The sequence below is a fragment of the Pseudophryne corroboree genome, chromosome 5 (genome assembly GCF_028390025.1).
Source record: "Pseudophryne corroboree isolate aPseCor3 chromosome 5, aPseCor3.hap2, whole genome shotgun sequence".
Lineage (NCBI taxonomy): Eukaryota > Metazoa > Chordata > Amphibia > Anura > Myobatrachidae > Pseudophryne > Pseudophryne corroboree.
The window spans coordinates 522701147-522722975 of NC_086448.1; the positions used below are offsets into that span (position 1 = coordinate 522701147).

At 44.1% G+C, this 21829-nt stretch overlaps 1 protein-coding gene across 1 annotated transcript in view; it reads right to left on the reverse strand.

Moving 5' to 3' along the window:
* BLOC1S5 (biogenesis of lysosomal organelles complex 1 subunit 5) overlaps nt 1–21829 on the reverse strand; it is a 192802-nt gene that overhangs the window by 122502 nt on the left and 48471 nt on the right. The window contains exon 3 of the mRNA XM_063923123.1: nt 2032–2161. Coding sequence (XP_063779193.1) covers nt 2032–2161 — 130 coding nt within the window. The remainder of the gene's footprint in view (nt 1–2031; nt 2162–21829) is intronic.

Consider the following 21829-nt stretch of genomic DNA (forward strand, 5'->3'; position numbering starts at 1 on the left):
TTGCGGCCTCTGCCTTCGGTGGTCCACGGGCTCCGGCGTCTGGCTGGCGCGGCTCCCGGCGGTTCTCCGGGGCAGGGGCGCCGCCATGACACCCAGCATCACGTGGGCGGGGAGCAGGTGACGTCATCAGACTGTTCCGCCAATCCAGCGGAGGCGGGAGATTCAAAGTCAGACGCCGGGCAGAGCCTCAGTGCCTGAGTATCGTCTCTTTTCTGAAGTGGATTCCAGAGCTCCCGTACGCAGTGTGTTTTCTAGCAGCTATACTCCTATGCACCTAGCATTCAGGGTGCCTTCCTGCAGCACAGTCTCCAGTGATCCGAGCAACTAGTGTGTTCCTCTGCAGTGCAGTTGCCAGCGCTCCCTGGATTCAGCAAGGCCTGCGGGCCGAACCAACCTTAGTGCTTCCAGCGTTCAGTGTCATTTATCATCGCTCACAAGTTCTTCATTCATCAGTGTCCTTAAACACCGCTCACCAATTCTTCAGTGTCATTTACCATCGCTCACAAGTTCTTCATTCATCAGTGTCTTTAAACACCGCTCACCAACTCTTCAGTGTCATTTATCATCGCTCACAAGTTCTTCATTCATCAGTGTCCTTAAACACCGCTCACCAATTCTTCAGTGTCATTTACCATCGCTCACAAGTTCTTCATTCATCAGTGTCATTTAAACACCGCTCACCAATTCTTCAGTGTCATTCACCATCGCTCACAAGTTCTTCATTCATCAGTGTCTTTAAACATTGCTCATAAATTCTTCAATGTCATTTACCATCGCTCACAAGTTCTTCATTCATCAGTGTCTTTAAACATTGCTCACAAATTCTTCAATGTCATTTACCATCGCTCACAAGTTCTTCATTCATCAGTGTCTTTAAACATTGCTCACAAATTCTTCAATGTCATTTACCATTGCTCACAAGTTCTTCATTCATCAGTGTCTTTAAAACATCGTTCACCAATTCTTCAGTGTCATTTACCATCGCTCACAAGTTCTTCATTCATCAGTGTCTTTAAACACCGCTCACCAATTCTTCAGTGTCATTCACCATCGCTCACAAGTTCTTCATTCATCAGTGTCTTTAAACATTGCTCACAAATTCTTCAATGTCATTTACCATCGCTCACAAGTTCTTCATTCATCAGTGTCTTTAAACATTGCTCACAAATTCTTCAATGTCATTTACCATCGCTCACAAGTTCTTCATTCATCAGTGTCTTTAAAACATCGTTCACCAATTCTTCAGTGTCATTTACCATCGCTCACAAGTTCTTCATTCATCAGTGTCTTTAAACATCGCTCACAAATTCTTCAGTGTCCTTCATCATTGCTCATGAATTCTTCAGTAACTTTTTGACATTGCCTACAAGTTCACGTTCTTTCATGTGCCGCTGTATTGCTCCCTTCCCTTAATAAAGTTCCTCAGCATTCTTTTACCAAACCTAACTATTAGAGTCTTGTATGAGGAAATCCTATATCCGACCATCCATGCTCCGACCTACCTGTGGTTCCTTTTCCCGACCATCGGAAGAACCCCCATGTCCACAACATCCCCAACCCAGGTCAGTGACAGACAGGGCAGTTGGGGTATATGCAATATGTAGTTTGCAACGGAAAGGAAGTCTTTGCAATAAATAACTGCCAATAATTATCTCTGGTAATGATGACAGATTTCAGTGGATACGAAAATACTCAGAATGCAGGAGACTGGTTTGATGGGGTGCAGGAGCCTAAGGATGCTTATCCTAAAGTATTTCATTAATTGAGGTGGCAGGTCAAAATACAAGAATATGGGCACCTTAGAATCACAAATGTCAACTATGTGCCAAAGGAAACTGAAGACTGCTATCCAGAAACCTCTAAAGGTTGAAAATGCTAATTATGCTACAGACATCATGCACCATGGAAATGCAAATATTGTGTAATAGCGTATGAAAACCTAAATAAGAGATAGTGGATAATGTTTGTATGTTTTTTCCTTTGATCTCTAGTAAATTACTCATTTGAACAGATATTAAATAGAGGACTTACAAGTTTTAAGCACCCAGCCCAGCTTGTCTTGCATTACATCTGAACATCTTGGAAGAATATGATCATTGGTTTCAGAAACGCTGCTTTTCAAATTTTCAAGAACTCTCATTTCTCTATGTCCACGTTTTTCCTTTAAAAAAAAAACAACAACAAAAAAATAAGATTTTACTTACCGATAAATCTATTTCTCATAGTCCGTAGTGGATGCTGGGGACTCCGTCAGGACCATGGGGAATAGCGGCTCCGCAGGAGACAGGGCACAAAAAGTAAGCTTTTAGGATCACATGGTGTGTACTGGCTCCTCCCCCTATGACCCTCCTCCAAGCCTCAGTTAGGTACTGTGCCCGGACGAGCGTACACAATAAGGAAGGATCTTGAATCCCGGGTAAGACTCATACCAGCCACACCAATCACACCGTACAACCTGTGATTTGAACCCAGTTAACAGTATGATAACAACGAAGGAGCCTCTGAAAAGATGGCCCACAACAATAATAACCCGATTTTTGTAACAATAATTATGTACAAGTAATGCAGACAATCCGCACTTGGGATGGGCGCCCAGCATCCACTACGGACTATGAGAAATAGATTTATCGGTAAGTAAAATCTTATTTTCTCTAACGTCCTAGTGGATGCTGGGGACTCCGTCAGGACCATGGGGATTATACCAAAGCTCCCAAACGGGCGGGAGAGTGCGGATGACTCTGCAGCACTGAATGAGAGAACTCCAGGTCCTCCTCAGCCAGGGTATCAAATTTGTAGAATTTTACAAACGTGTTCCCGCCTGACCACGTAGCTGCTCGGCAAAGTTGTAAAGCCGAGACCCCTCGGGCAGCCGCCCAAGATGAGCCCACCTTCCTTGTGGAATGGGCATTTACAGATTTTGGCTGTGGCAGGCCTGCCACAGAATGTGCAAGTTGAATTGTACTACAAATCCAACGAGCAATAGTCTGCTTAGAAGCAGGAGCACCCAGCTTTTTGGGTGCATACAATATAAACAGCAAGTCAGACTTTCTGACTCCAGCCGTCCTGGAATTATATATATATATATATATATATATATATATATATTTTCAGGGCCCTGACAACGTCTAGCAACTTGGAGTCCTCCAAGTCCCTAGTAGCCGCAGGCACCACAATAGGTTGTTTCAGGTGAAACGCTGACACCACCTTAGGAAGAAACTGGGGACGAGTCCCAGTTCTGCCCCGTCCGAATGGAAAATCAAATATGGGCTTTTGTAAGACAAAGCCGCCAATTCTGACAATCGCCTGGCCGAGGCCAGGGCCAACAGCATGGTCACTTTCCATGTGAGATATTTCAAATCCACAGATTTGAGCGGTTCAAACCAATATGATTTGAGGAATCCCAACACTACTTTGAGATCCCACGGTGCCACTGGAGGCACAAAAGGGGCTGTATATGCAATACTCCCTTGACAAATGTCTGGACTTCAGGAACTGAAGCCAATTCTTTCTGGAAGAAAATCTACAGGGCCGAAACTTGAACCTTAATGGACCCCAATTTTAGGCTCATAGACACTCCTGTTTTCAGGAAGTGCAGAAATCGACCTAGTTGAAATTTCTTCGTGGGGCCTTCCTGGCCTCACCCACGCAACATATTTTCACCACATGTGGTGATAACGTTGTGCGGTCACCTCCTTCCTGGCTTTGACCAGGGTAGGTATGACCTCTTCCGGAATGTCTTTTCCCTTAGAATCCGGCGTTCAACCGCCATGCCGTCAAACGCAGCCGCGGTAAGTCTTGGAACAGACATGGTACTTGCTGAAGCAAGTCCCTTCTTAGCTCCTGAGGCCATTAGTCCTCTATGAGCATCTCTTGAAGTTCCGGGTACCAAGTCCCTCTTGGCCAATCCGGAGCCACGAGTATAGTTCTTACTCCTCTACGTCTTATAATTCTCAATACCTTGGTTATGAGAAGCAGAGGAGGGAACACATACACCGACTGTTACACCCACGGTGTTACCAGGACATCCACAGCTATCGCCTGAAGGTCTCGTGACCTGGCGCAATACCTGTCCCGTTTTTTGTTCGGGCGGGACGCCATCATGTCCACCTTTGGTCTTTCCCAACGGTTCACAATCATGCGGAAAACTTCCCTATGAAGTTCCCACTCTCCCGGGTGGAGGTCGTGCCTGCTGAGGAAGTCTGCTTCCCAGTCGTCCACTCCCGGAATGAACACTGCTGACAGTGCTATCACATGATTTTCCGCCTAGCGAAAAATCCTTGCAGTTTTGCCACTGCCCTCCTGCTTCTTGTGCCGCCCTTTCTGTTTACGTGGGCGACTGCCGTGATGTTATCCCACTGGATCAATACCGGCTGACCTTGAAGCAGAGGTCTTGCTAAGTTTAGAGCATTATAAATTTGCTCTTAGCTCCAGTATATTTATGTGGAGAGAATTCTCCAGACTTGATCACACTCCCTGGAAATTTTTTCCCTGTGTGACTGCTCCCCAGCCTCTCAGGCTGGCCTCCGTGGTCACCAGCATCCAATCCTGAATGCCGAATCTACGGCCCTCTAGAAGATGAGCACTCTGTAATCACCACAGGAGAGACACCCTTGTCCTTGGATATAGGGTTATCCGCTGATGCATCTGAAGATGCGATCCGGACCATTTGTCCAGCAGATCCCACTGAAGAGTTCTTGCGTGAAATCTGCCGAATGGAATCGCTTCGTAATAAGCCACCATTTTTACCAGGACTCTTGTGCAATGATGCACTGACACTTTTCCTGGTTTTAGGAGGATCCCGATTAGCTCGGATAACTCCCTGGCTTTCTCCTCTGGGAGAAACACCTTTTTCTGGACTGTGTCCAGAATCATCCCTAGGACCAGCAGACGTGTCGTCGGAACAACTGCGGTTTTGGAATATTTAGAATCCACCCGTGTTGTCGTAGAACTACTTGAGATAGTGCTACTCCGACCTCTAACTGTTCTCTGGACCTTGTTCTTATCAGGAGGTCGTCCATTTTCTTTGAAGACGAATCCTCATTTCGGTCATTACCTTGGTAAGGACCCGGGGTGCCTTGGACAATCCAACGGCATCGTCTGAAACTGATAGTGACAGTTCTGTACCACGAACCTGAGATACCCTTGGTGAGAAAGGCAAATTTTGGGACATGGAGGTAAGTATCCCTGATGTCCCGGGACACCATATAGTCCCCTTCTTCCCGGTTCGCTATCACTGCTCTGAGTGACTCCATCTGGATTTGAACCTTTGTAAGTGTTCAAATATTTCAGATTTAGAATAGGTCTCACCTAGCCTTCTGGCTTCAGTACCACAATATAGTGTGGAATAATACCCCTTTCCCTGTTGTAGGAGGGGTAATTTTATTATCACCTGCTGGGAATACAGCTTGTGAATTGTTTTCAATACTGCCTCCCTGTCGGAGGGAGACATTGGTACAGCAGACTACAGGAACCTGCGAGGGGGAAACGTCTCGACATTCCAATCTGTACCCCTTGGATACTACTTGTAGGATCCAGGGGTCCTGTACGGTCCTAGCGTCATGCTGAGAACTTGGTAGAAGCGGTGGAGGGCTTCTGTTCCTGGGAATGGGCTGCCTGCTGCAGTCTTCTTCCCTTTCCTCTATCCCTGGGCAGATATGACTCTTATAGGGACGAAAGGACTGAGGCTGAAAAGACGGTGTCTTTTTCTGCAAAGATGTGACTTAGGGTAAAAAACGGTGGATTTTCCAGCAGTTGCCGTGGCCACCAGGTCCCATGGACCGACCCCAAATAACTCCTCCCCTTTATACGGCAATACATCTTTGTGCCGTTTGGAATCTGCATCACCTGACCACTGTCGTGTCCATAAACATCATCTTGCAGATATGGACATCGCATTTACTCTTGATGCCAGAGTGCAAATATCCCTCTGCGCATCTCGCATATATAGAAATGCATCCTTTAAATGCTCTATAGTCAATAAAATACTGTCCCTGTCAAGGGTATCAATATTTTTAGTCAGGGAATCCGACCAAGCCACCTCAGCTCTGCACATCCAGGCTGAGGCGATCGCTGGTCGCAGTATAACACCAGCATGTGTGTGTATACTTTTTAGGATATTTTCCAGCCTCCTATCAGCTGGCTCCCTAAGTACGGCCCTATCTGTAGATGGTACCGCCACTTGTTCTGATAAGCATGTGAGCGCCTTATCCACCCTAAGGGGTGTTTCCCAACACGCCCTAACTTCTGGCGGGAAAGGGTATACCGCCAATAATTTTCTATCGGGGGAAACCCACGCATCATCACACACTTCATTTAATTTATCTGATTCAGGAAAAACTACAGGTAGTTTTTTCACATCCCACATAATACCCTTTTTTGTGGTACTTGTAGTATCAGAAATATGTAACACCTCCTTCATTGCCCTTAACGTGTGGCCCTAAAGGAAAATACGTTTGTTTTTTCACCGTCGACACTGAAATCAGTGTCCGTGTCTGGGTCTGTGTCGACCGACTGAGGTAAATGGGCGTTTTACAGCCCCTGACGGTGTTTGAGACGCCTGGACAGGTACTAATTTGATCGCCGGCCGTCTCATGTCGTCAACCGGCTTGCAGCGTGTTGACATTATCACGTAATTCCATAAATAAGCCATCCATTCCCGTGTCGACTTCCTAGAGAGTGACATCACCATTACAGGCAATTTGCTCCGCCTCCTCACCAACATTTTCCTCATACATGTCGACACACACGTACCGACATACAGCACACACATAGGGAATGCTCTGATAGAGGACAGGACCCACTAGCCCTTTGGGGAGACAGAGGGAGAGTTTGCCAGCACACACCAAAACGCTATAATTATACAGGGACAACCTTTATATAAGTGTTCCTCCCTTATAGCATTTAATATATATTCATATCGCCAAATCAGTGCCCCCCCTCTCTGTTTTTAACCCTGTTTCTGTAGTGCAGTGCAGGGGAGAGCATGGGAGCCTTCCCACCAGCATTTCTGTGAGGGAAAATGGCGCTGTGTGCTGAGGAGAATAGGCCCCGCCCCCTTTTCGGCGGGCTTCTTCTCCGGAGTTTGTGATGTCTGGCAGGGGTTAAATACATCCATATAGCCTCAAGGGCTATATGTGATGTATTTTTCGCCATACAGGTATTATACATTGCTGCCCAGGGCGCCCCCCCCCCGCGCCCTGCACCCTCCGTGACCGCTGTGTGAAGTGTGCTGACAACAATGGCGCACAGCTGCAGTGCTGTGCGCTACCTGATGAAGACTGAAAGTCTTCTGCCGCCTGGTTCCGGACCTCTTCAATTTTCAGCATCTGCAAGGGGGGTCGGCGGCGCGGCTCCGGGACGAACCCCAGGGCGAGACCTGTGTTCCGACTCCCTCTGGAGCTAATGGTGTCCAGTAGCCTAAGAAGCCAATCCATCCTGCACGCAGGTGAGTTCACTTCTCTCCCCTAAGTCCCTCGTAGCAGTGAGCCTGTTGCCAGCAGGACTCACTGAAAATAAAGAACCTAAAAACTTTTTCTAAGCAACTCTTTAAGAGAGCCACCTAGATTGCACCCTGCTCGGACGGGCACAAAAACCTAACTGAGGCTTGGAGGAGGGTCATAGGGGGAGGAGCCAGTACACACCATGTGATCCTAAAAGCTTACTTTTTGTGCCCTGTCTCCTGCGGAGCCGCTATTCCCCATGGTCCTGACGGAGTCCCCAGCATCCACTAGGACGTTAGAGAAACAACAATTAAAATAATGAATATTACTACTCTCTGGACTTCATGTTGAAGATAAGTGATAAAAAGCACACATATCCTGTAGAACAGAGTTAAATCATCTTGTATGCTAGCTGCCCTTCTCAAAAAAATCAGCACGTAAGAGATACACAGAGTAGATAAGAGTATTCAAAAATGGTATCAGATATTTTGTCTCCTCAAATACATCTTAAATGTAATAAGCTGTACTATTCACATTTGTTACATAAACAGAGGAGCTGTACCACAAGTCTCATATCCAGTGAGCTTAATATGTAGCCCCAGGGCTCACTGTATAAGAGATGAGTAATTAGGTGAAGCTTGGCGGGTCAAGAAACAAATTAGGGCCGGATATAATGACCCCGAGTCCGGAAGCCGTGTGGGATGCCAGCTGAACTCAGATGTTTTTTTAAAGAGGCAATCACTTACAAGGCAAGGTTTTGTACCGCACACTCTCCCTTCACTGGAAAGGGCTGCTTGATCCCTTCTTACGTCATTAAGGAGTTTTAAGACCTGTCCTGTTATGTACAAATTAGAAGTCACACTGAATTGTCAGAACTGTTTGTTATAGCTTATAACACAGCTGCTAGACGTTATTACATATTGGTTACTCTTTCCTTAAAGAAAAGTCTTTTTTTTTAAATTATAATTACTGGGAATAAAGGTAATGCAAAAGTAAGTATCATATTGTCAATTGTTGCTATACTGAGGTGAGTCTTATGGGCCCTACACATTACCCGATATGACCGACCCGGCGGCGGGGGAAAGGAGGATAGACGAGATGGGGTAGTTTAGTTTCTTCACTCCCCCCATCACCCGGACCCATAGCCCTGCATGCTAATATGGACGATATTGTCTATATTGACTTGCAGGTATGAACGAGCCGGCACCAGCGATGAACGAGCGCGGGGCCGCGCATCGTTCATCGTTGGTGCATACACACTGAAAGATATGAACGATATCTCATTCATTAATGAACGAGATCATTCATATCTTTCATTGGTATCGATAAATGTGTAGGGCCTATTAGCTCTATCAGTTATCTACCCAAAGAGGAGACAGCATGTTCCTGCACACACTATTCTCCCCCTTCATCACAAATGGTCCCTGTAACAGCCATCACAAGCTCTGCTCTTCTTCTTGTGCCTGCTGCTGGTGTATAACACTTACAGGGTTACTGAAGTCTGTATGATGTGACACAATATGCACAGTACTTTATCACAGTAGTCAAAAATCACGCAATTTTCCAGCCCATCTCTACGGGTGGTTCAGATGTACCATTCCCAAATACATTATGGCCACAATTGAATTGCAACATAGATGTAAAGAGGATACTGAGACCAATTCAGAGATTGACGCCAATCTTTTGCTGCTACGTCTTTGCATGCAGCGGATCTGAGTAGATATGCAAATGTTTCATTCGCTTATGTACAGAGACGCCCATGGCAGACTTCACAGCTACACCGCTGGCACACAAAGACGCACCACTGGGCTCACATTGGTTGCAGCATCGGACTTATGAGCATTCCTATGGTTGCTCAGAATGTCCATCACAAGTAAGATGCCAGGGCCAGAACCACTGCATGTGAGAGTTGCCAAAATGGCTACGACATGCCTGCATGTGAGAGTCGCCGGTACCCTGCGCTGCGGAACCCTTGTGGCGCCATATAAATAAAGGATAATAATAATAATAATAATAATAATACCCTATTAACCCCCACAAATGGTCACTATCGGTCACCCACTCAGTGCCCTAATCCGCACTACTAGCACCGTCACAGTACATGCTTAGTTTGACTTTGATGTCACAGGGGAGACAACCAGTCTGGAAGACTATGAACAGGTCTCTAGCAATAATGATATGAACTACTTCGTATTAACCAACCAATAAGGAAAGATATTTTAATTGTATAAGCACAGAATATTTAATAGATTTGGTTGGAGGTGCGCCCCTAAGCAAAATACAATGCGTATTTAAGGCATACTTGCCTACCCTCCCGGAATGGCCGGGAGGCTCCCGAAAATCTGGTGACCCTCCAGGCCCCCCGGAAAGGTGGTCAAGCCTCCCGCTTTCACCCTCGGCCGCCCGCAGCAGAGAACAAGTGGGCGGCCCGAGGAGGTCCGATGACGCGATTCGCGCTGAATCGAGTCATCGTAGCTCCGCCCCCCGCTATGCAGCGCCTCGTTTCTCGGCACAACACAGCGGGGGGTGGAGTCACGATGACTCGACCCTGATGAAACGCCCACGGACCGCCCATCCTGCTGCCGGCCACGCCTCCGTACCGCCCGTCCTGCTGCCGGCCACGCCCCCATACACCTACAACGCTGCCTCCTCCCGGAGGAGGAGGCAGCAAAGTAGGTAAGTATGATTTAAGGGGTTAGGGGAAACCACTAGTGGGTTTACAGCTAAAGAAGGCTTAGTATGTGTAACACTCTTTTAGTACTCTTATTTGTATTATTCTAAAATAAATTCTTTAACAGGCATAACATGAAACGGTCATTTGTCAGCCTGGGAATCATTAACAATATCAATTAAAATATTAACATTGCCCTATAACGATTTCACCCTTAAAGTGTTATTATATTCCTTTGTTATTCAAAAAGAAATGAGGGCAAGACAATTTTGTGAATTGTATCAGCGGGTTACGGTCGTTAGGTCGACACTCATTAGGTCGACCACTGAATGTCGACAATGCCATTATGTCGACATGAGTTTTTCACATTTTTTTGGGAGGTATTTTTTCATATTTAACGATCCACGTGGACTACGATTGAAACAGTAATCTGTGCCGAGCGAAGCAGTAGCGCAGCGAGGCACCTTGCCCGAAGCCATGCGAGGGGACACTGTGCACTAATTTGGAGTTGGAAACAGTAGCTACAATTCCATCACTTGTAATCAGAACATTAATACAATATTTCCAGTCACGTTATCAGCCTGAGTGTGGGAACAGATTTGAACACAGTACTAGATTTCTATATTTGCAGTGAGTTGTACTCCGTTAAATCTAATAGCACTAATTCCCAAAGGAAAGGCTGCTGAAATCTGCTATTGGGTCATTCAGCTTTCCAGACATGTGCCATGTAGGTTACACCTCTGTTATTAGTAATAGCGGTAAACCAAATATGAAAATGTAACATTTTCATAACTTGTTGCAGGAACATAGATATAGGGGTATATGCAATTGCCGGCAAATCGCGGCAATTTTTCGCCCGTTTTTTAATTCGACACAATTCGACCGTCGAATTCCGGCAGGTGGGTGCCGGAATTCTACATATTCAATAAAAAACGGATTCGACAGTCCCGCTGTCGAAAAAACGGCCGATTTGACGGATTTTGATTAGATTTTAAAAAATGTTAAAAAAACGTGAAAAAACTGTAAAAAACCCGGAAAAAAATTGCGTGGGGTCCCCCCTCCTAAGCATAACCAGCCTCTGGCTCTTCGAGCCGGTCCTGGTTCTAAAAATCCGGGGAAAAAACTGACAGGGGATCCCCCGTATTTTTAAAACCAGCCCGAGGCTGGTTATGCTTTGGAGGGGGGACCCCACGCATTTTTTTTTCTGATTTTTACCCCTTTCCATTTAAAAAAATAAAATAAATATATTTTTAAAAATATATAAATAATAATTGTGCCTCCTAAATAGACAAACCATGTACCTAATCCCTTCTAATATAAATAGATATGCTATTACCAATAAAAAAAACACAAAAAAAACATGTTTTTAAATTTTTTTATTAGATTCCGCCAGCAAAGTGTGGCGGATTGAAAATGACGAATTTACCGTCTAAAAACACTGTCGTCGAATTTACAATCTTCAATTGAATATACTTTTGTCGAATTGCCGCATTTGTACCATTGCAGAAATGTCGAATTTGACAAATGTCGAATTTCAAAAAGTCAAATTTGTAAAGTCCGGTTTTTTGACGAAAAGTACTGAATTGCATTGTCGAATCTTATTTTTTGGCGAAAATGTCCAGTTTTTCGACATTTTCGGGAATTCGACCGCAATTGCATATACCCCTGTTCCTAACCCCGTTCTCAGCCTGCATGCGGGTATATCACAACAGCTAAAAGGAAATCAATAACAGCACCACTTATAGGTAATGATGAAGAGTAGATCTGATAAAATAAGTGCCCCGGTGTAAACGGCGAATCACCCCATCTACTGTTGTTCCATGTGCCGAAAGGCAGTGAATGGAAACAATGAGAGCGGGAAGAAACACCAGCGCCGGGACAGAATGACAGATGAAGTGCGAGCAGCTTCTGCTGTTCCCGTTTCAAACACCCCCACCGCTGTTGTGTGTGCACATTGCATGGGGAGGTAGGTGCATGACAGGGATGATCATACTAAAAGAGTGCGCCACACACTAAGCCTTCTTTAGCTGTAAACCAACTAGAGGTTTCCCCTAACCCCTTAACTAGTTTGACTTTGTTGTATACGTAATAGAAAAAAAAAAAAAACATTGGCCAGCTGCACAAATATCGGCTTTGCGTCCACCTTGGACTCAGGCCCACTTTGAACATGCAGATTCACAGCCTTAACATGGATCATAGCTACACAAACTTCCAAGGACAGTCCAAGTTGTTTAAAATTTGTCAATGCAACTGTCCTAATTTTCCTGATTATCGGGGGTAATTCCAAGTTGATCGCAGCAGGAAATTTTTTAGCAGTTGGGCAAAAGCATGTGCACTGCAGGGGAGGCAAATATAACATGTGCAGAAAGAGTTAGATTTGGGTGTGGTGTGTTCAATCTGCAATCTAAATTGCAGTTTAAAAATAAAGCAGCCAGTATTTACCCTGCACAGAAACAAAATAACCCACCCAAATCTAACTCTCTCTGCACGTTATATTTGCCTCCCCTGCAGTGCACATGGTTTTGCCCAACTGCTAAAAAATTTCCTGCTGCGATCAACTTGGAATTACCCCCATCGTCCGAATGTACAGTGCAATTGTCGTTAGTCTATACAAGTGTTTCCCAACCACAGTCCGCATTGCGCACTAAAGGGCCCTACATACTGAACAACTTTTAGAAAGATATAGTTAAAAAATAAACGCTATATCTTTCATATCGTTCAGTGTGGAAGCACAGACGATGAACGATGCGCGTCCCCACAGTCGTTCATCACTGGTCTATCATCGTTTATCATTGCAAACCAATTTGTTGGATATCATTGTATAAAATGTGCAATATGCTGAAATCGTTCAAACAAATCATTCTGTCACACGCCATAGGCGGCGTTCACCGCGCTTACCCCTGCGTGCCTGCTGGTCTGTGTTGCGGCCTCCGCCGGTCCACGGGCTCCGGCGCCTGGCTGGCGCGGCTCCCGGCGGTTCTCCGGGGCAGGGGCGCCGCCATGACACCCGGCATCACGTGGGCGGGGAGCAGGTGACGTCATCAGACTGTTCCGCCAATCCAGCGGAGGCGGGAGATTCAAAGGCAGACGCCGGGCAGCGCCTGAGTATAGTCTTTTCCCCTGAAGTGGATGCCAGTGCTTCTGTCCTCGGCGGATCTCTCTGCAGCATACCCCAGTGTCTCCGGCATTTCCAGGTGTCAGTTGTTGCACAGCTTCCAGCGTTCCCAGCCGCTGCTAGGTTCCACTGCGCTCTAGTCATCAGTGCTTCTTGGAGTCAGCGTGGGCTGCAGGTTAAACGTCGCTCTCAAGTTATACAAGTCCTCAGTGTCTTTAACCCTCGCTCTCAAGGTATACAAGTCTTCAGTGTCTTTAACCCTCGCTCTCAAGTTCTTCAGATCATCAGTGTCTTTAACCACTGCTCTCAAGTTCTTCAAATCATCAGTGTCTTTAACCACCGCTCTCAAGTTCTTCAAATCATCAGTGTCTTTAACCACCGCTCTCAAGTTCTTCAAATCATCAGTGTCTTTAACCACCGCTCTCAAGTTCTTCAAATCATCAGTGTCTTTAACCACCGCTCTCAAGTTCTTCAAATCATCAGTGTCTTTAACCACCGCTCTCAAGTTCTTCAAATTATCAGAGTCTTAACCACCGCTCTCAAGTTCTTCAAATCATCAGTGTCTTTAACCACCGCTCTCAAGTTCTTCAAGTTATCAGAGTCTTAACACCGCTCTCAAGTTCTTCAAATCATCAGTGTCTTTTAACCACCGCTCTCAAGTTCTTCAGTCACCAGTATCTTTTACCGTCACTCACAAGTACTTCCTGGACATTTCTCCATACACTCCTTCTCTGTTATGTGACATTGTGTTGCTCTCTTCCTGCAATAAAGTCCTTTAATATTTTCACCAAGCTTTTCTGTCAGTGTCCTGTATGAGGAAGACCTATATCAAGCCATCCCTGTTCCGACCCAACTGTGGTTCCTCTCCCCTACCATCGGGAGAACCCCCGAGTTCACAACACCCCCAACCTAGGTCAGTGACACATTCCGTGTGTATGCTCAAAATAGTTATTAAACACTATCTGAAAATTGATCATCCTTCAAATCTATCAGTGTGTAGGGCGCATAACAGTCCAGGTTTTAAGGATAGTCATAATTAAGCACAGGTGACTTACTTAGTACCTCTGTTATTTTGATTCAACCATCTTTGCTTAAGCACGGATATACCAAAACCTGGAATGTTAGTGTGCCGACATTGGGAAACACTGGTCTATGGGTTAATTGTAAATATAATATAAACATTTATCCCTGGGTTTACAAGTCAATTATTTGTAATGGACATGTTCTATGAACATACAGGGGCTCATGTAAAGTTGAATGTAAATGAAATTTGCATTTTCTCCCCCACAAATTGCTTTCTAGTCTACTGCGCATGCAAACCAAACATTCTATGGCATCTGGGACACATTTAAGACTCATTTATGAGGACATGTTGGTGCAAAACGCATCCCATACTGATAGTAAGCAGGCACATATACTACTGTTGCTCCTTGAAATAAACAGGTGCATATACTTCTTACTATACGGCCAGCACTGGAAGCTAATTAATTTGCACTTTTCCTGCAGCACAGTTTACACTTTAGACAAAACATACTTAGAACCTGAACCCCACATTGTCATGAAAGAGAGGGCAGATCCTCAACATTTCAGAGACTGCAACATGCATGAAAGTCTAAGGGGTAACTTTACTAAGCAGAACCTTTAATAACCGCTGAGTCTTCTGCTAGATTTGAAGCGACGACAATGGGGGTGATTCAGACCTGATCGCTGGGCTACAAACTTTGCTGTCCTGTGTTCAGATAGTTGCCGCCTCCAGGGAGAGTGTAAATTCGCTGTGCAAGTGTGTGAATCCATGTGTAAGCAGAGCTGCAAAAATCCACTTTGTGCAGTCTCTGCGCAGCCCAGGACTTACTCCTACAGTGCAATCACAAAAGGCTGATCGGGAGCGGAGCGGACGTCACACACCCTCCCTGAACACGCTTGGACATGCCTGTGTTTTTCCAGACACTCCCAATAAATGGTCAGTTACCACCCACAAACATCTTCCTCCTGTCAATCACCTTGCGAACTTGGCTGACTGTGAGTGCGAAATTCTAAGACAGCTTAATAACTCTCAGACATATAAGAAGCTCAGAAATGATCCTACTAATGCAACTATAGCCAAACTCAGTAGTCTGGTGAATGAATACAAGAAAAAGGGCACCATTTATTCTAAAGAAGTCAAATTCATCATTGTGGACAATGCACTGACACCGATGATTTATACCCTACCTAAGGTCCATAAAAGTTTGACCAATGCCCCAGGAAGGCCCATTATATCAGGGGTAGAGTCAATATCATCAAATCTGTCTAAGTTTATTGATTATATTCTCCAACCCATGGTATTATAAAATAAATCACATCTGAAAGATACTAAAGATTTCTTATCACGTTTATTATCCATCAAATGGGAGGAAGGGGACATTTTAGTCACTGCTGATGTCAGCTCCCTCTATACCATCATCAATCATAATGATGGTATAGAGGCAGTTACCTATTTCTTAGAGAAATCTGACCTTAAATAGGACCTTAAAGAAATGGTGGTTGAGGGGATAAAATTTATCCTCAACAATAAATTTTTTTCTTTTCCGTGATCAATTCTACATACAATGGACTAGCTCGGCAATGGGCACCAGATTCACTCCTAGTTATGCCAACTTGTTTATGGGGTTGTGGGAACTAAGCAATGTTTGGTCAAACAACACCTATGGAGCGAATCTGGTGTCCTATGCCAGATATAATCGATGATATTTTCTTCTTGTGGAGGGGGGACATGGGTTCTTTAGAGAATTTTTGCACCATGCTCAATGGGAACGATAAGAATATCGTTCACACTTTTCAAAAGAGTATGGAGACAAAAATTTTTTTTTATATTTGTGTATATTAAGAATGGACAAATACACACAAAAACATATTCAAAACCTACCGACTCTGGGACTTATATAATGTCCAGCAGTTGTCACCATAATAGTTGGCTCAATTCCATCCCTACAGGCCAACTTAAAAGATTAAAAAGGAATTGTTTGGAAAAGGAAGTCTTTGAACACCAGGCCAAAGAGATGAGTAACAAATTCGTTGCCTGTGGGTATGATAAGGTTACAATTGATAAGGCAAGATCAGAAACAGAAACTATTGACCGAAGTCAACTCCTGAGAAGTAAATCGACTACGAAGGAGGATAATGATAAATATAAGTGGGCATTTATAACTCAATACAACCAACATCATAGTGCCACTGAAAAGGTGCTAAAGAAACATTGGGGGCTGTTAAAGAAGGACCCGGTAATTGGACCTCTCATTCCGGAGAGGCCAATTTACATTAATCGCAAAGCCCCAAATTTAAAAAATAAATTGGTTTCAAGTGCCCTCCCTATAACCCAGTCGACATCAATGGTGAACTCAAAGGGTTTCTACAGATGTGCTAATTGTTTGGGATGTAGGAACATAGTGAAGGAAGGAGTACATTTGAGGAGGTTTCTATAAATGGCAAAATGGTACCAATAAATGGACTTTATTACATGGACAGTAAGAAAGTCATATATGCTATTAAAATGTTCTTGTGATCTGTTCTATGTAGGCTGCACTACCAGAGCTCTTAAAGTCCGTTCGAAACATTAAGAAGGGTCTACAGACCCATTCCCTTTCAGCCCACTTCAAAGCAAAACATAATTGTTCAGTGTCTGGAGTAACTGGTTTCTACGGTATTAAACATATTAGGGGTAATTTAAGGAACAAGGATGTGACTTCCCAATTAACCAGGTCTGAAATTAATTGTATTTATTTATATAATACCTTGAGTCCCCATGGTTTAAATTGCAACTTTGAGCTAAAGTAGTTTTGTTGAATTAACTGTAAGTGCATTTTTTAAAGATATTTTTTTCTCTGGATGTGGATCTCATATATTGAGTTTACATAATGTTTATGCTAAATTCTGTTTTTTTATATTAAGCTTTGTGAGGATTATCAGAAGGACTGCTGTCCCATTGGAAATTATTTTACACCATCACCGCACTGACTGCATCTTAAAGACTACATTGACCATGATGCTTTTAGTTGAGTTCCGGTGTCCACTATGCTCCAATTCTTTGCACTACAATTCAAGATCCTTTGGGACTTTTACAGGGAGAACGCAACGTCACTTCCGGCACCAGTTCTGGTGTTCATTGCGCTCTGATTCCTAGTACTTTAATTCCCACGATTCCTTGGGACGTAAATTAGTATATTGTGATGTCACTTCCGGTATGTCACTTCCGTAGGATGCGGGGACACATTACAGGAAGGAAGGTTTATTCCCTATAGAACTACAGAATGATGTAACTTCCGGCGGAACTTCCTTTCATGGTCATGATGGTTTATGTGGAAACTACATCTCCCATAATTGCTTATGTACTGCATTTTGGAGATTTTCTGTATGAATTTGTACCTTTTTGATGTATTCATTTTAAATGATGAATGCATTCTTTTAGATTAATTTGTTATTTGTGACCTTTGAATTGTTATGTCCAGGGTCGGACTAGCCCACAGGGGAAACCACCGGTGGGCCCCACTGCCTGGGGCCCCTCCTCCTCTAGTGATCACAGGGGGGTAATTCTGACCCATTCGCACGCAGCTGTTCTTCGCTGCGGTGTAAACGGGTCAGAAATGTGCATGCGCGGCGGACACATTGCGCACGCGCGTGGTTGACTGGCGACGCTGCCGCCAGCGACAAATGTGATTGCAGCGGCAATTGCAAGAAGATGGACAGGCGGGAGGCGTTCTGGGGCGGATACTCACCGGTTTCCAGGTGTGGCGAGTCCAACGCAGGCGTGTCGAGGCGTTTGGCGGGCGGATATCTGTCGTCAGGACCTTCATCGCTGGATTCATCGCACAGGGTAAGTAACTCTTACCATGGTCTTGTTTTGCATTAAACTTTTTTAGCATAATAGGGCTGCACAAGCGCTAAAATACACTCCCCCATAGGCGGAGATATTAGTTGATCGCACCAGCAGCAAAAAGTTGCTTGGTGCGATCAACTCGGAATGAGGGCCCAGTTCCAGACAGGGCACATGAATTATACGTTACACATATGTTACCTTATACTGCACAGGACTATAATGTATTCTCTACAGTGCATTGCCAATATTTATCTGGTACATTATCATGCACGCACTAGAAGTATTTATATATTTGTCAAGGGGCCCAGACCATGCACTAATGGTTAGGCAATCCAATGTAACGGCTGGCCACACCCCTAAACATGGGCCCCTGCCACTGCATTACACGGTGGGCCCTTCATGCCCCAGTCCAACACTGGTTATGTCTAATTTACGATGTCAATTCCTGCCCTCTTCCTATTGGCTACTTGTATCATAAATATAAATACTAGAGCTCCCCACAGTACAAACACATCTTGACAAAGGTCTGCTGAGACCGGAACGCGTTGATGATTTCTGTACTGTGAGTAGCAATTGAGGAAACACATATTAACTTTGCTCTAATGGACTTTTTTGGAAAGGACAGCTTTTTTTTAATCTGCATTTTGTTTTTGTTTTTAAAGTATTTTCATTCCTTTTTGTGTATGGTGACATTTTTTTTGCATGCTACTGTAACATTAAAAAAATCCATTTGATTTTCATACACATGGTAAATACTTTATTGCCCGTTATTCTGAGAGACAATTTGGAACCTTTTCTGATGGGAGAACATACTCAATAAAATATACCTTGATAGGAGTCAACTTTGCACAATCCATGTGAGTTGGGGTACGCACTTCATTAATTCATTGGAAATCCCACAAAAAGATACCTTTATATGGTTTTTCTATCTAAATCGAGTGTGAGTGTTTGGTACACAAAAGTCTCGTCTTTATACTAACCTATTCATCTTTTGAAAGTGGAATATTCACGCAAGATGACCTGTTGCCTGTTAAAGAAACCTTGATGTGTGCATATTTACCTAAACTTGTGTGAGTGTGGCACGCTCCCTTTCTTAGATCCGCTGTAGTGTTTGTTGCTTCAATTTTTGGGTTAAGATTGGTCTACACATTTGCTTCTTTATGTTTCCCTCCCTGCATGAACCTGGAAAAGCTGTTTGAGGAGAGCTGAAGTTTTCAAAGGCACAAGTTGAACGTTCCATCTGATTGGCAACCAAAGGAATTGATCAAACTGTATAAAAGGGATGTATTATTATTATTATCATTACTTTTAATGTTGCTTATCACATATTGTCACATTAGAGCGCCCTGGACACAGAGTAGGGTCTACTTTTTTTCTGTATTTTGGTTGTATAAATGTGGTGACATTTATTTTTGCCACTCTCAGTGTATGGGCAGCTTCTGCGCCAAGTAGGAAAACCTTCCATTTTCCTTTTTTTTTTTTAAATCACTTTTTTTAAATCACGCCCCCGCGATTTGTTTTTTTGCACCATCCCGCCGCTGACGAGCGATGCACTTCGTTGTTGTCCTACGCATGTGTGCATTGCTCTGCATGCGCAGTTAGTACCTGATCGTCAGCTGTGCAAAAACGCACAGCAGCGATCAGATATGAATGACCCCCAAAATTAAATGCAAAATGAGGCGGATTTTATATTTATTATTGTATTTAGATGCAGCGGCTGAAACCACTGAAGTTGTGGCAGCTGAGAAAAGCACCACTTGGTACATTTGAGCTGCAAAGTGTCCCTAGAAATTATTTTAAATGCTGGCAGCTACAGAATAGACCTATCCTACTACGAAAATCATAGGAAAGTTAAGTGCATATCGCACTGTGTGTATGCACCTTTAGGTTTGGCACACTCAGACCTATAAGGGAAGATGCATCAAACCTTCAAGTGCAGAGAAGGTTTTGTAGTTGCAAATAGAAACCATTCAGCTCCCAGATATCATTTACCTTGCACTGTTTATAAAATAGTGAGAAGTGGAATGGTTGCTAGGGACAACTTCTCCACCTTATCGCTCTCTCAAAGGCTTAATACATCTCCCCTCATAGTTATTTATTAGATAAGTTGATGGAAAATCTCTGTGTTTTATAAAACGTTGGAATAAACACTTTAAGCTCTTATTTGGAAGTTGGAAAACCGCTGTCCCACAATACACCACCCCCAGGTACTAATCTTACATCATTCAAACCATTATTGGGCTTTTTAGAGAAAATCACCTCCTGTCTATCTGCTTTGTATTATTCTAATAATTTTTACAGTCAAAACGCTGGAGTAAAAAGTCTATGGCAGGTGAAGCAGTGCCAACCCCCCCGCCCCTCTCCCCTCGCTGCAGATGATGCGGGCAACGGAGGCAGTAAACTGGCTCACCTGCTTTATATATACTGTGCGCAAGCAGTGGGGCAGGGTCCTGTGCTCACCCCTCCCACAGCCCATGCAAAGACCCTCCAGCCAGCTGCTAGTGGCTAATAGTGTCCTCTACCCCCAGACTGGCCGGGAGCTGTGCAGGGACTGGTAAGATTACACATGCCAGTAATACACATCTATACACATACACACGCTTAGCATGACAGAGGCCTGGCTCCCATCAACAGAAACCCGGCAGCTCCTAAGTGAGTAGCGAACACCACTCCCCACCCCTGCCCCTATAATCCAGCCCTGGTGTCTATCATTTTGATGGGCTTTTAACTCGTTGATTATAATTACATTATGAAAAATAAAACCAAATGTGTTTGGAACATTTTTATTGCTATTTCTCCATGAACCAGAGAAAACATTTGTAATCTCCATAGTGCTATATATCTGCATACAAAGTACAGAGCTCTTGCTTGTCACTTAAACGCAAGCGCCAATTTTCAAACAATGGTATCCCCTAAAGCCTTATTAAAAAATGTTTACTTTGTAAATAAAACTTGTTCTGCTCAACACATTTACTTTTCAACAATTTAACCTAATCTTAAATTCTTGTTGGTCATCATAGACTATCAGAAACGATTATATACAGAAAGCCACATTGTACTCGATGTTAGAGAACTCCGTCGGCTTCAATCTCTGCACCCACAAAACAGCTTTAACTGCATGTATGTCACGTGAAGGGTGCAGTTCGAAAGAGGCTAAAACAAACTGATTGCACAAATAGCTATGCACACAAAGGGGCTTATTTATCAAGGCAGTTTTTTCATGTAATTATGCAGAAACTACTATCAATGGGGACTTTGGGATCCGGACTGAAAGTCGACAGTAACTAGGTCAACAATGTCTAGGTCGACCACTATTGGTCGACAGTAACTAGGTCGACAGGGTCTTTAGGTCGACATGAGTTTTTCACAATTTTTTTCTTTTTTTTAACCTTTTCATACTTAACGATCCACGTGGACTACGATTGGAATGGTAATCTGTGCCGAGCGAAGCGGTAGCGGAGCAAAGGCACCATGCCCAAAGCATGGCGAGCGAAGCGAGCCATTCGAGGGGATGCGGTGCACTAATTGGGGTTCCCGGTCACTCTACGAAGAAAACGACACCAAAATAACATGAAAAACTCATGTCGACCTTTTGACCTGTCGACCTAGAACATGTCGACCTAAAGACCCTGTCGACCTAGACACCCTGTCGACCTAGTTACTGTCGACCAATAGTGGTCGACCTAGACATTGTCGACCTAGCTACTGTTGACTTTTAATACCACACCCGGGGACTTTGCAGAGTTTGTCCC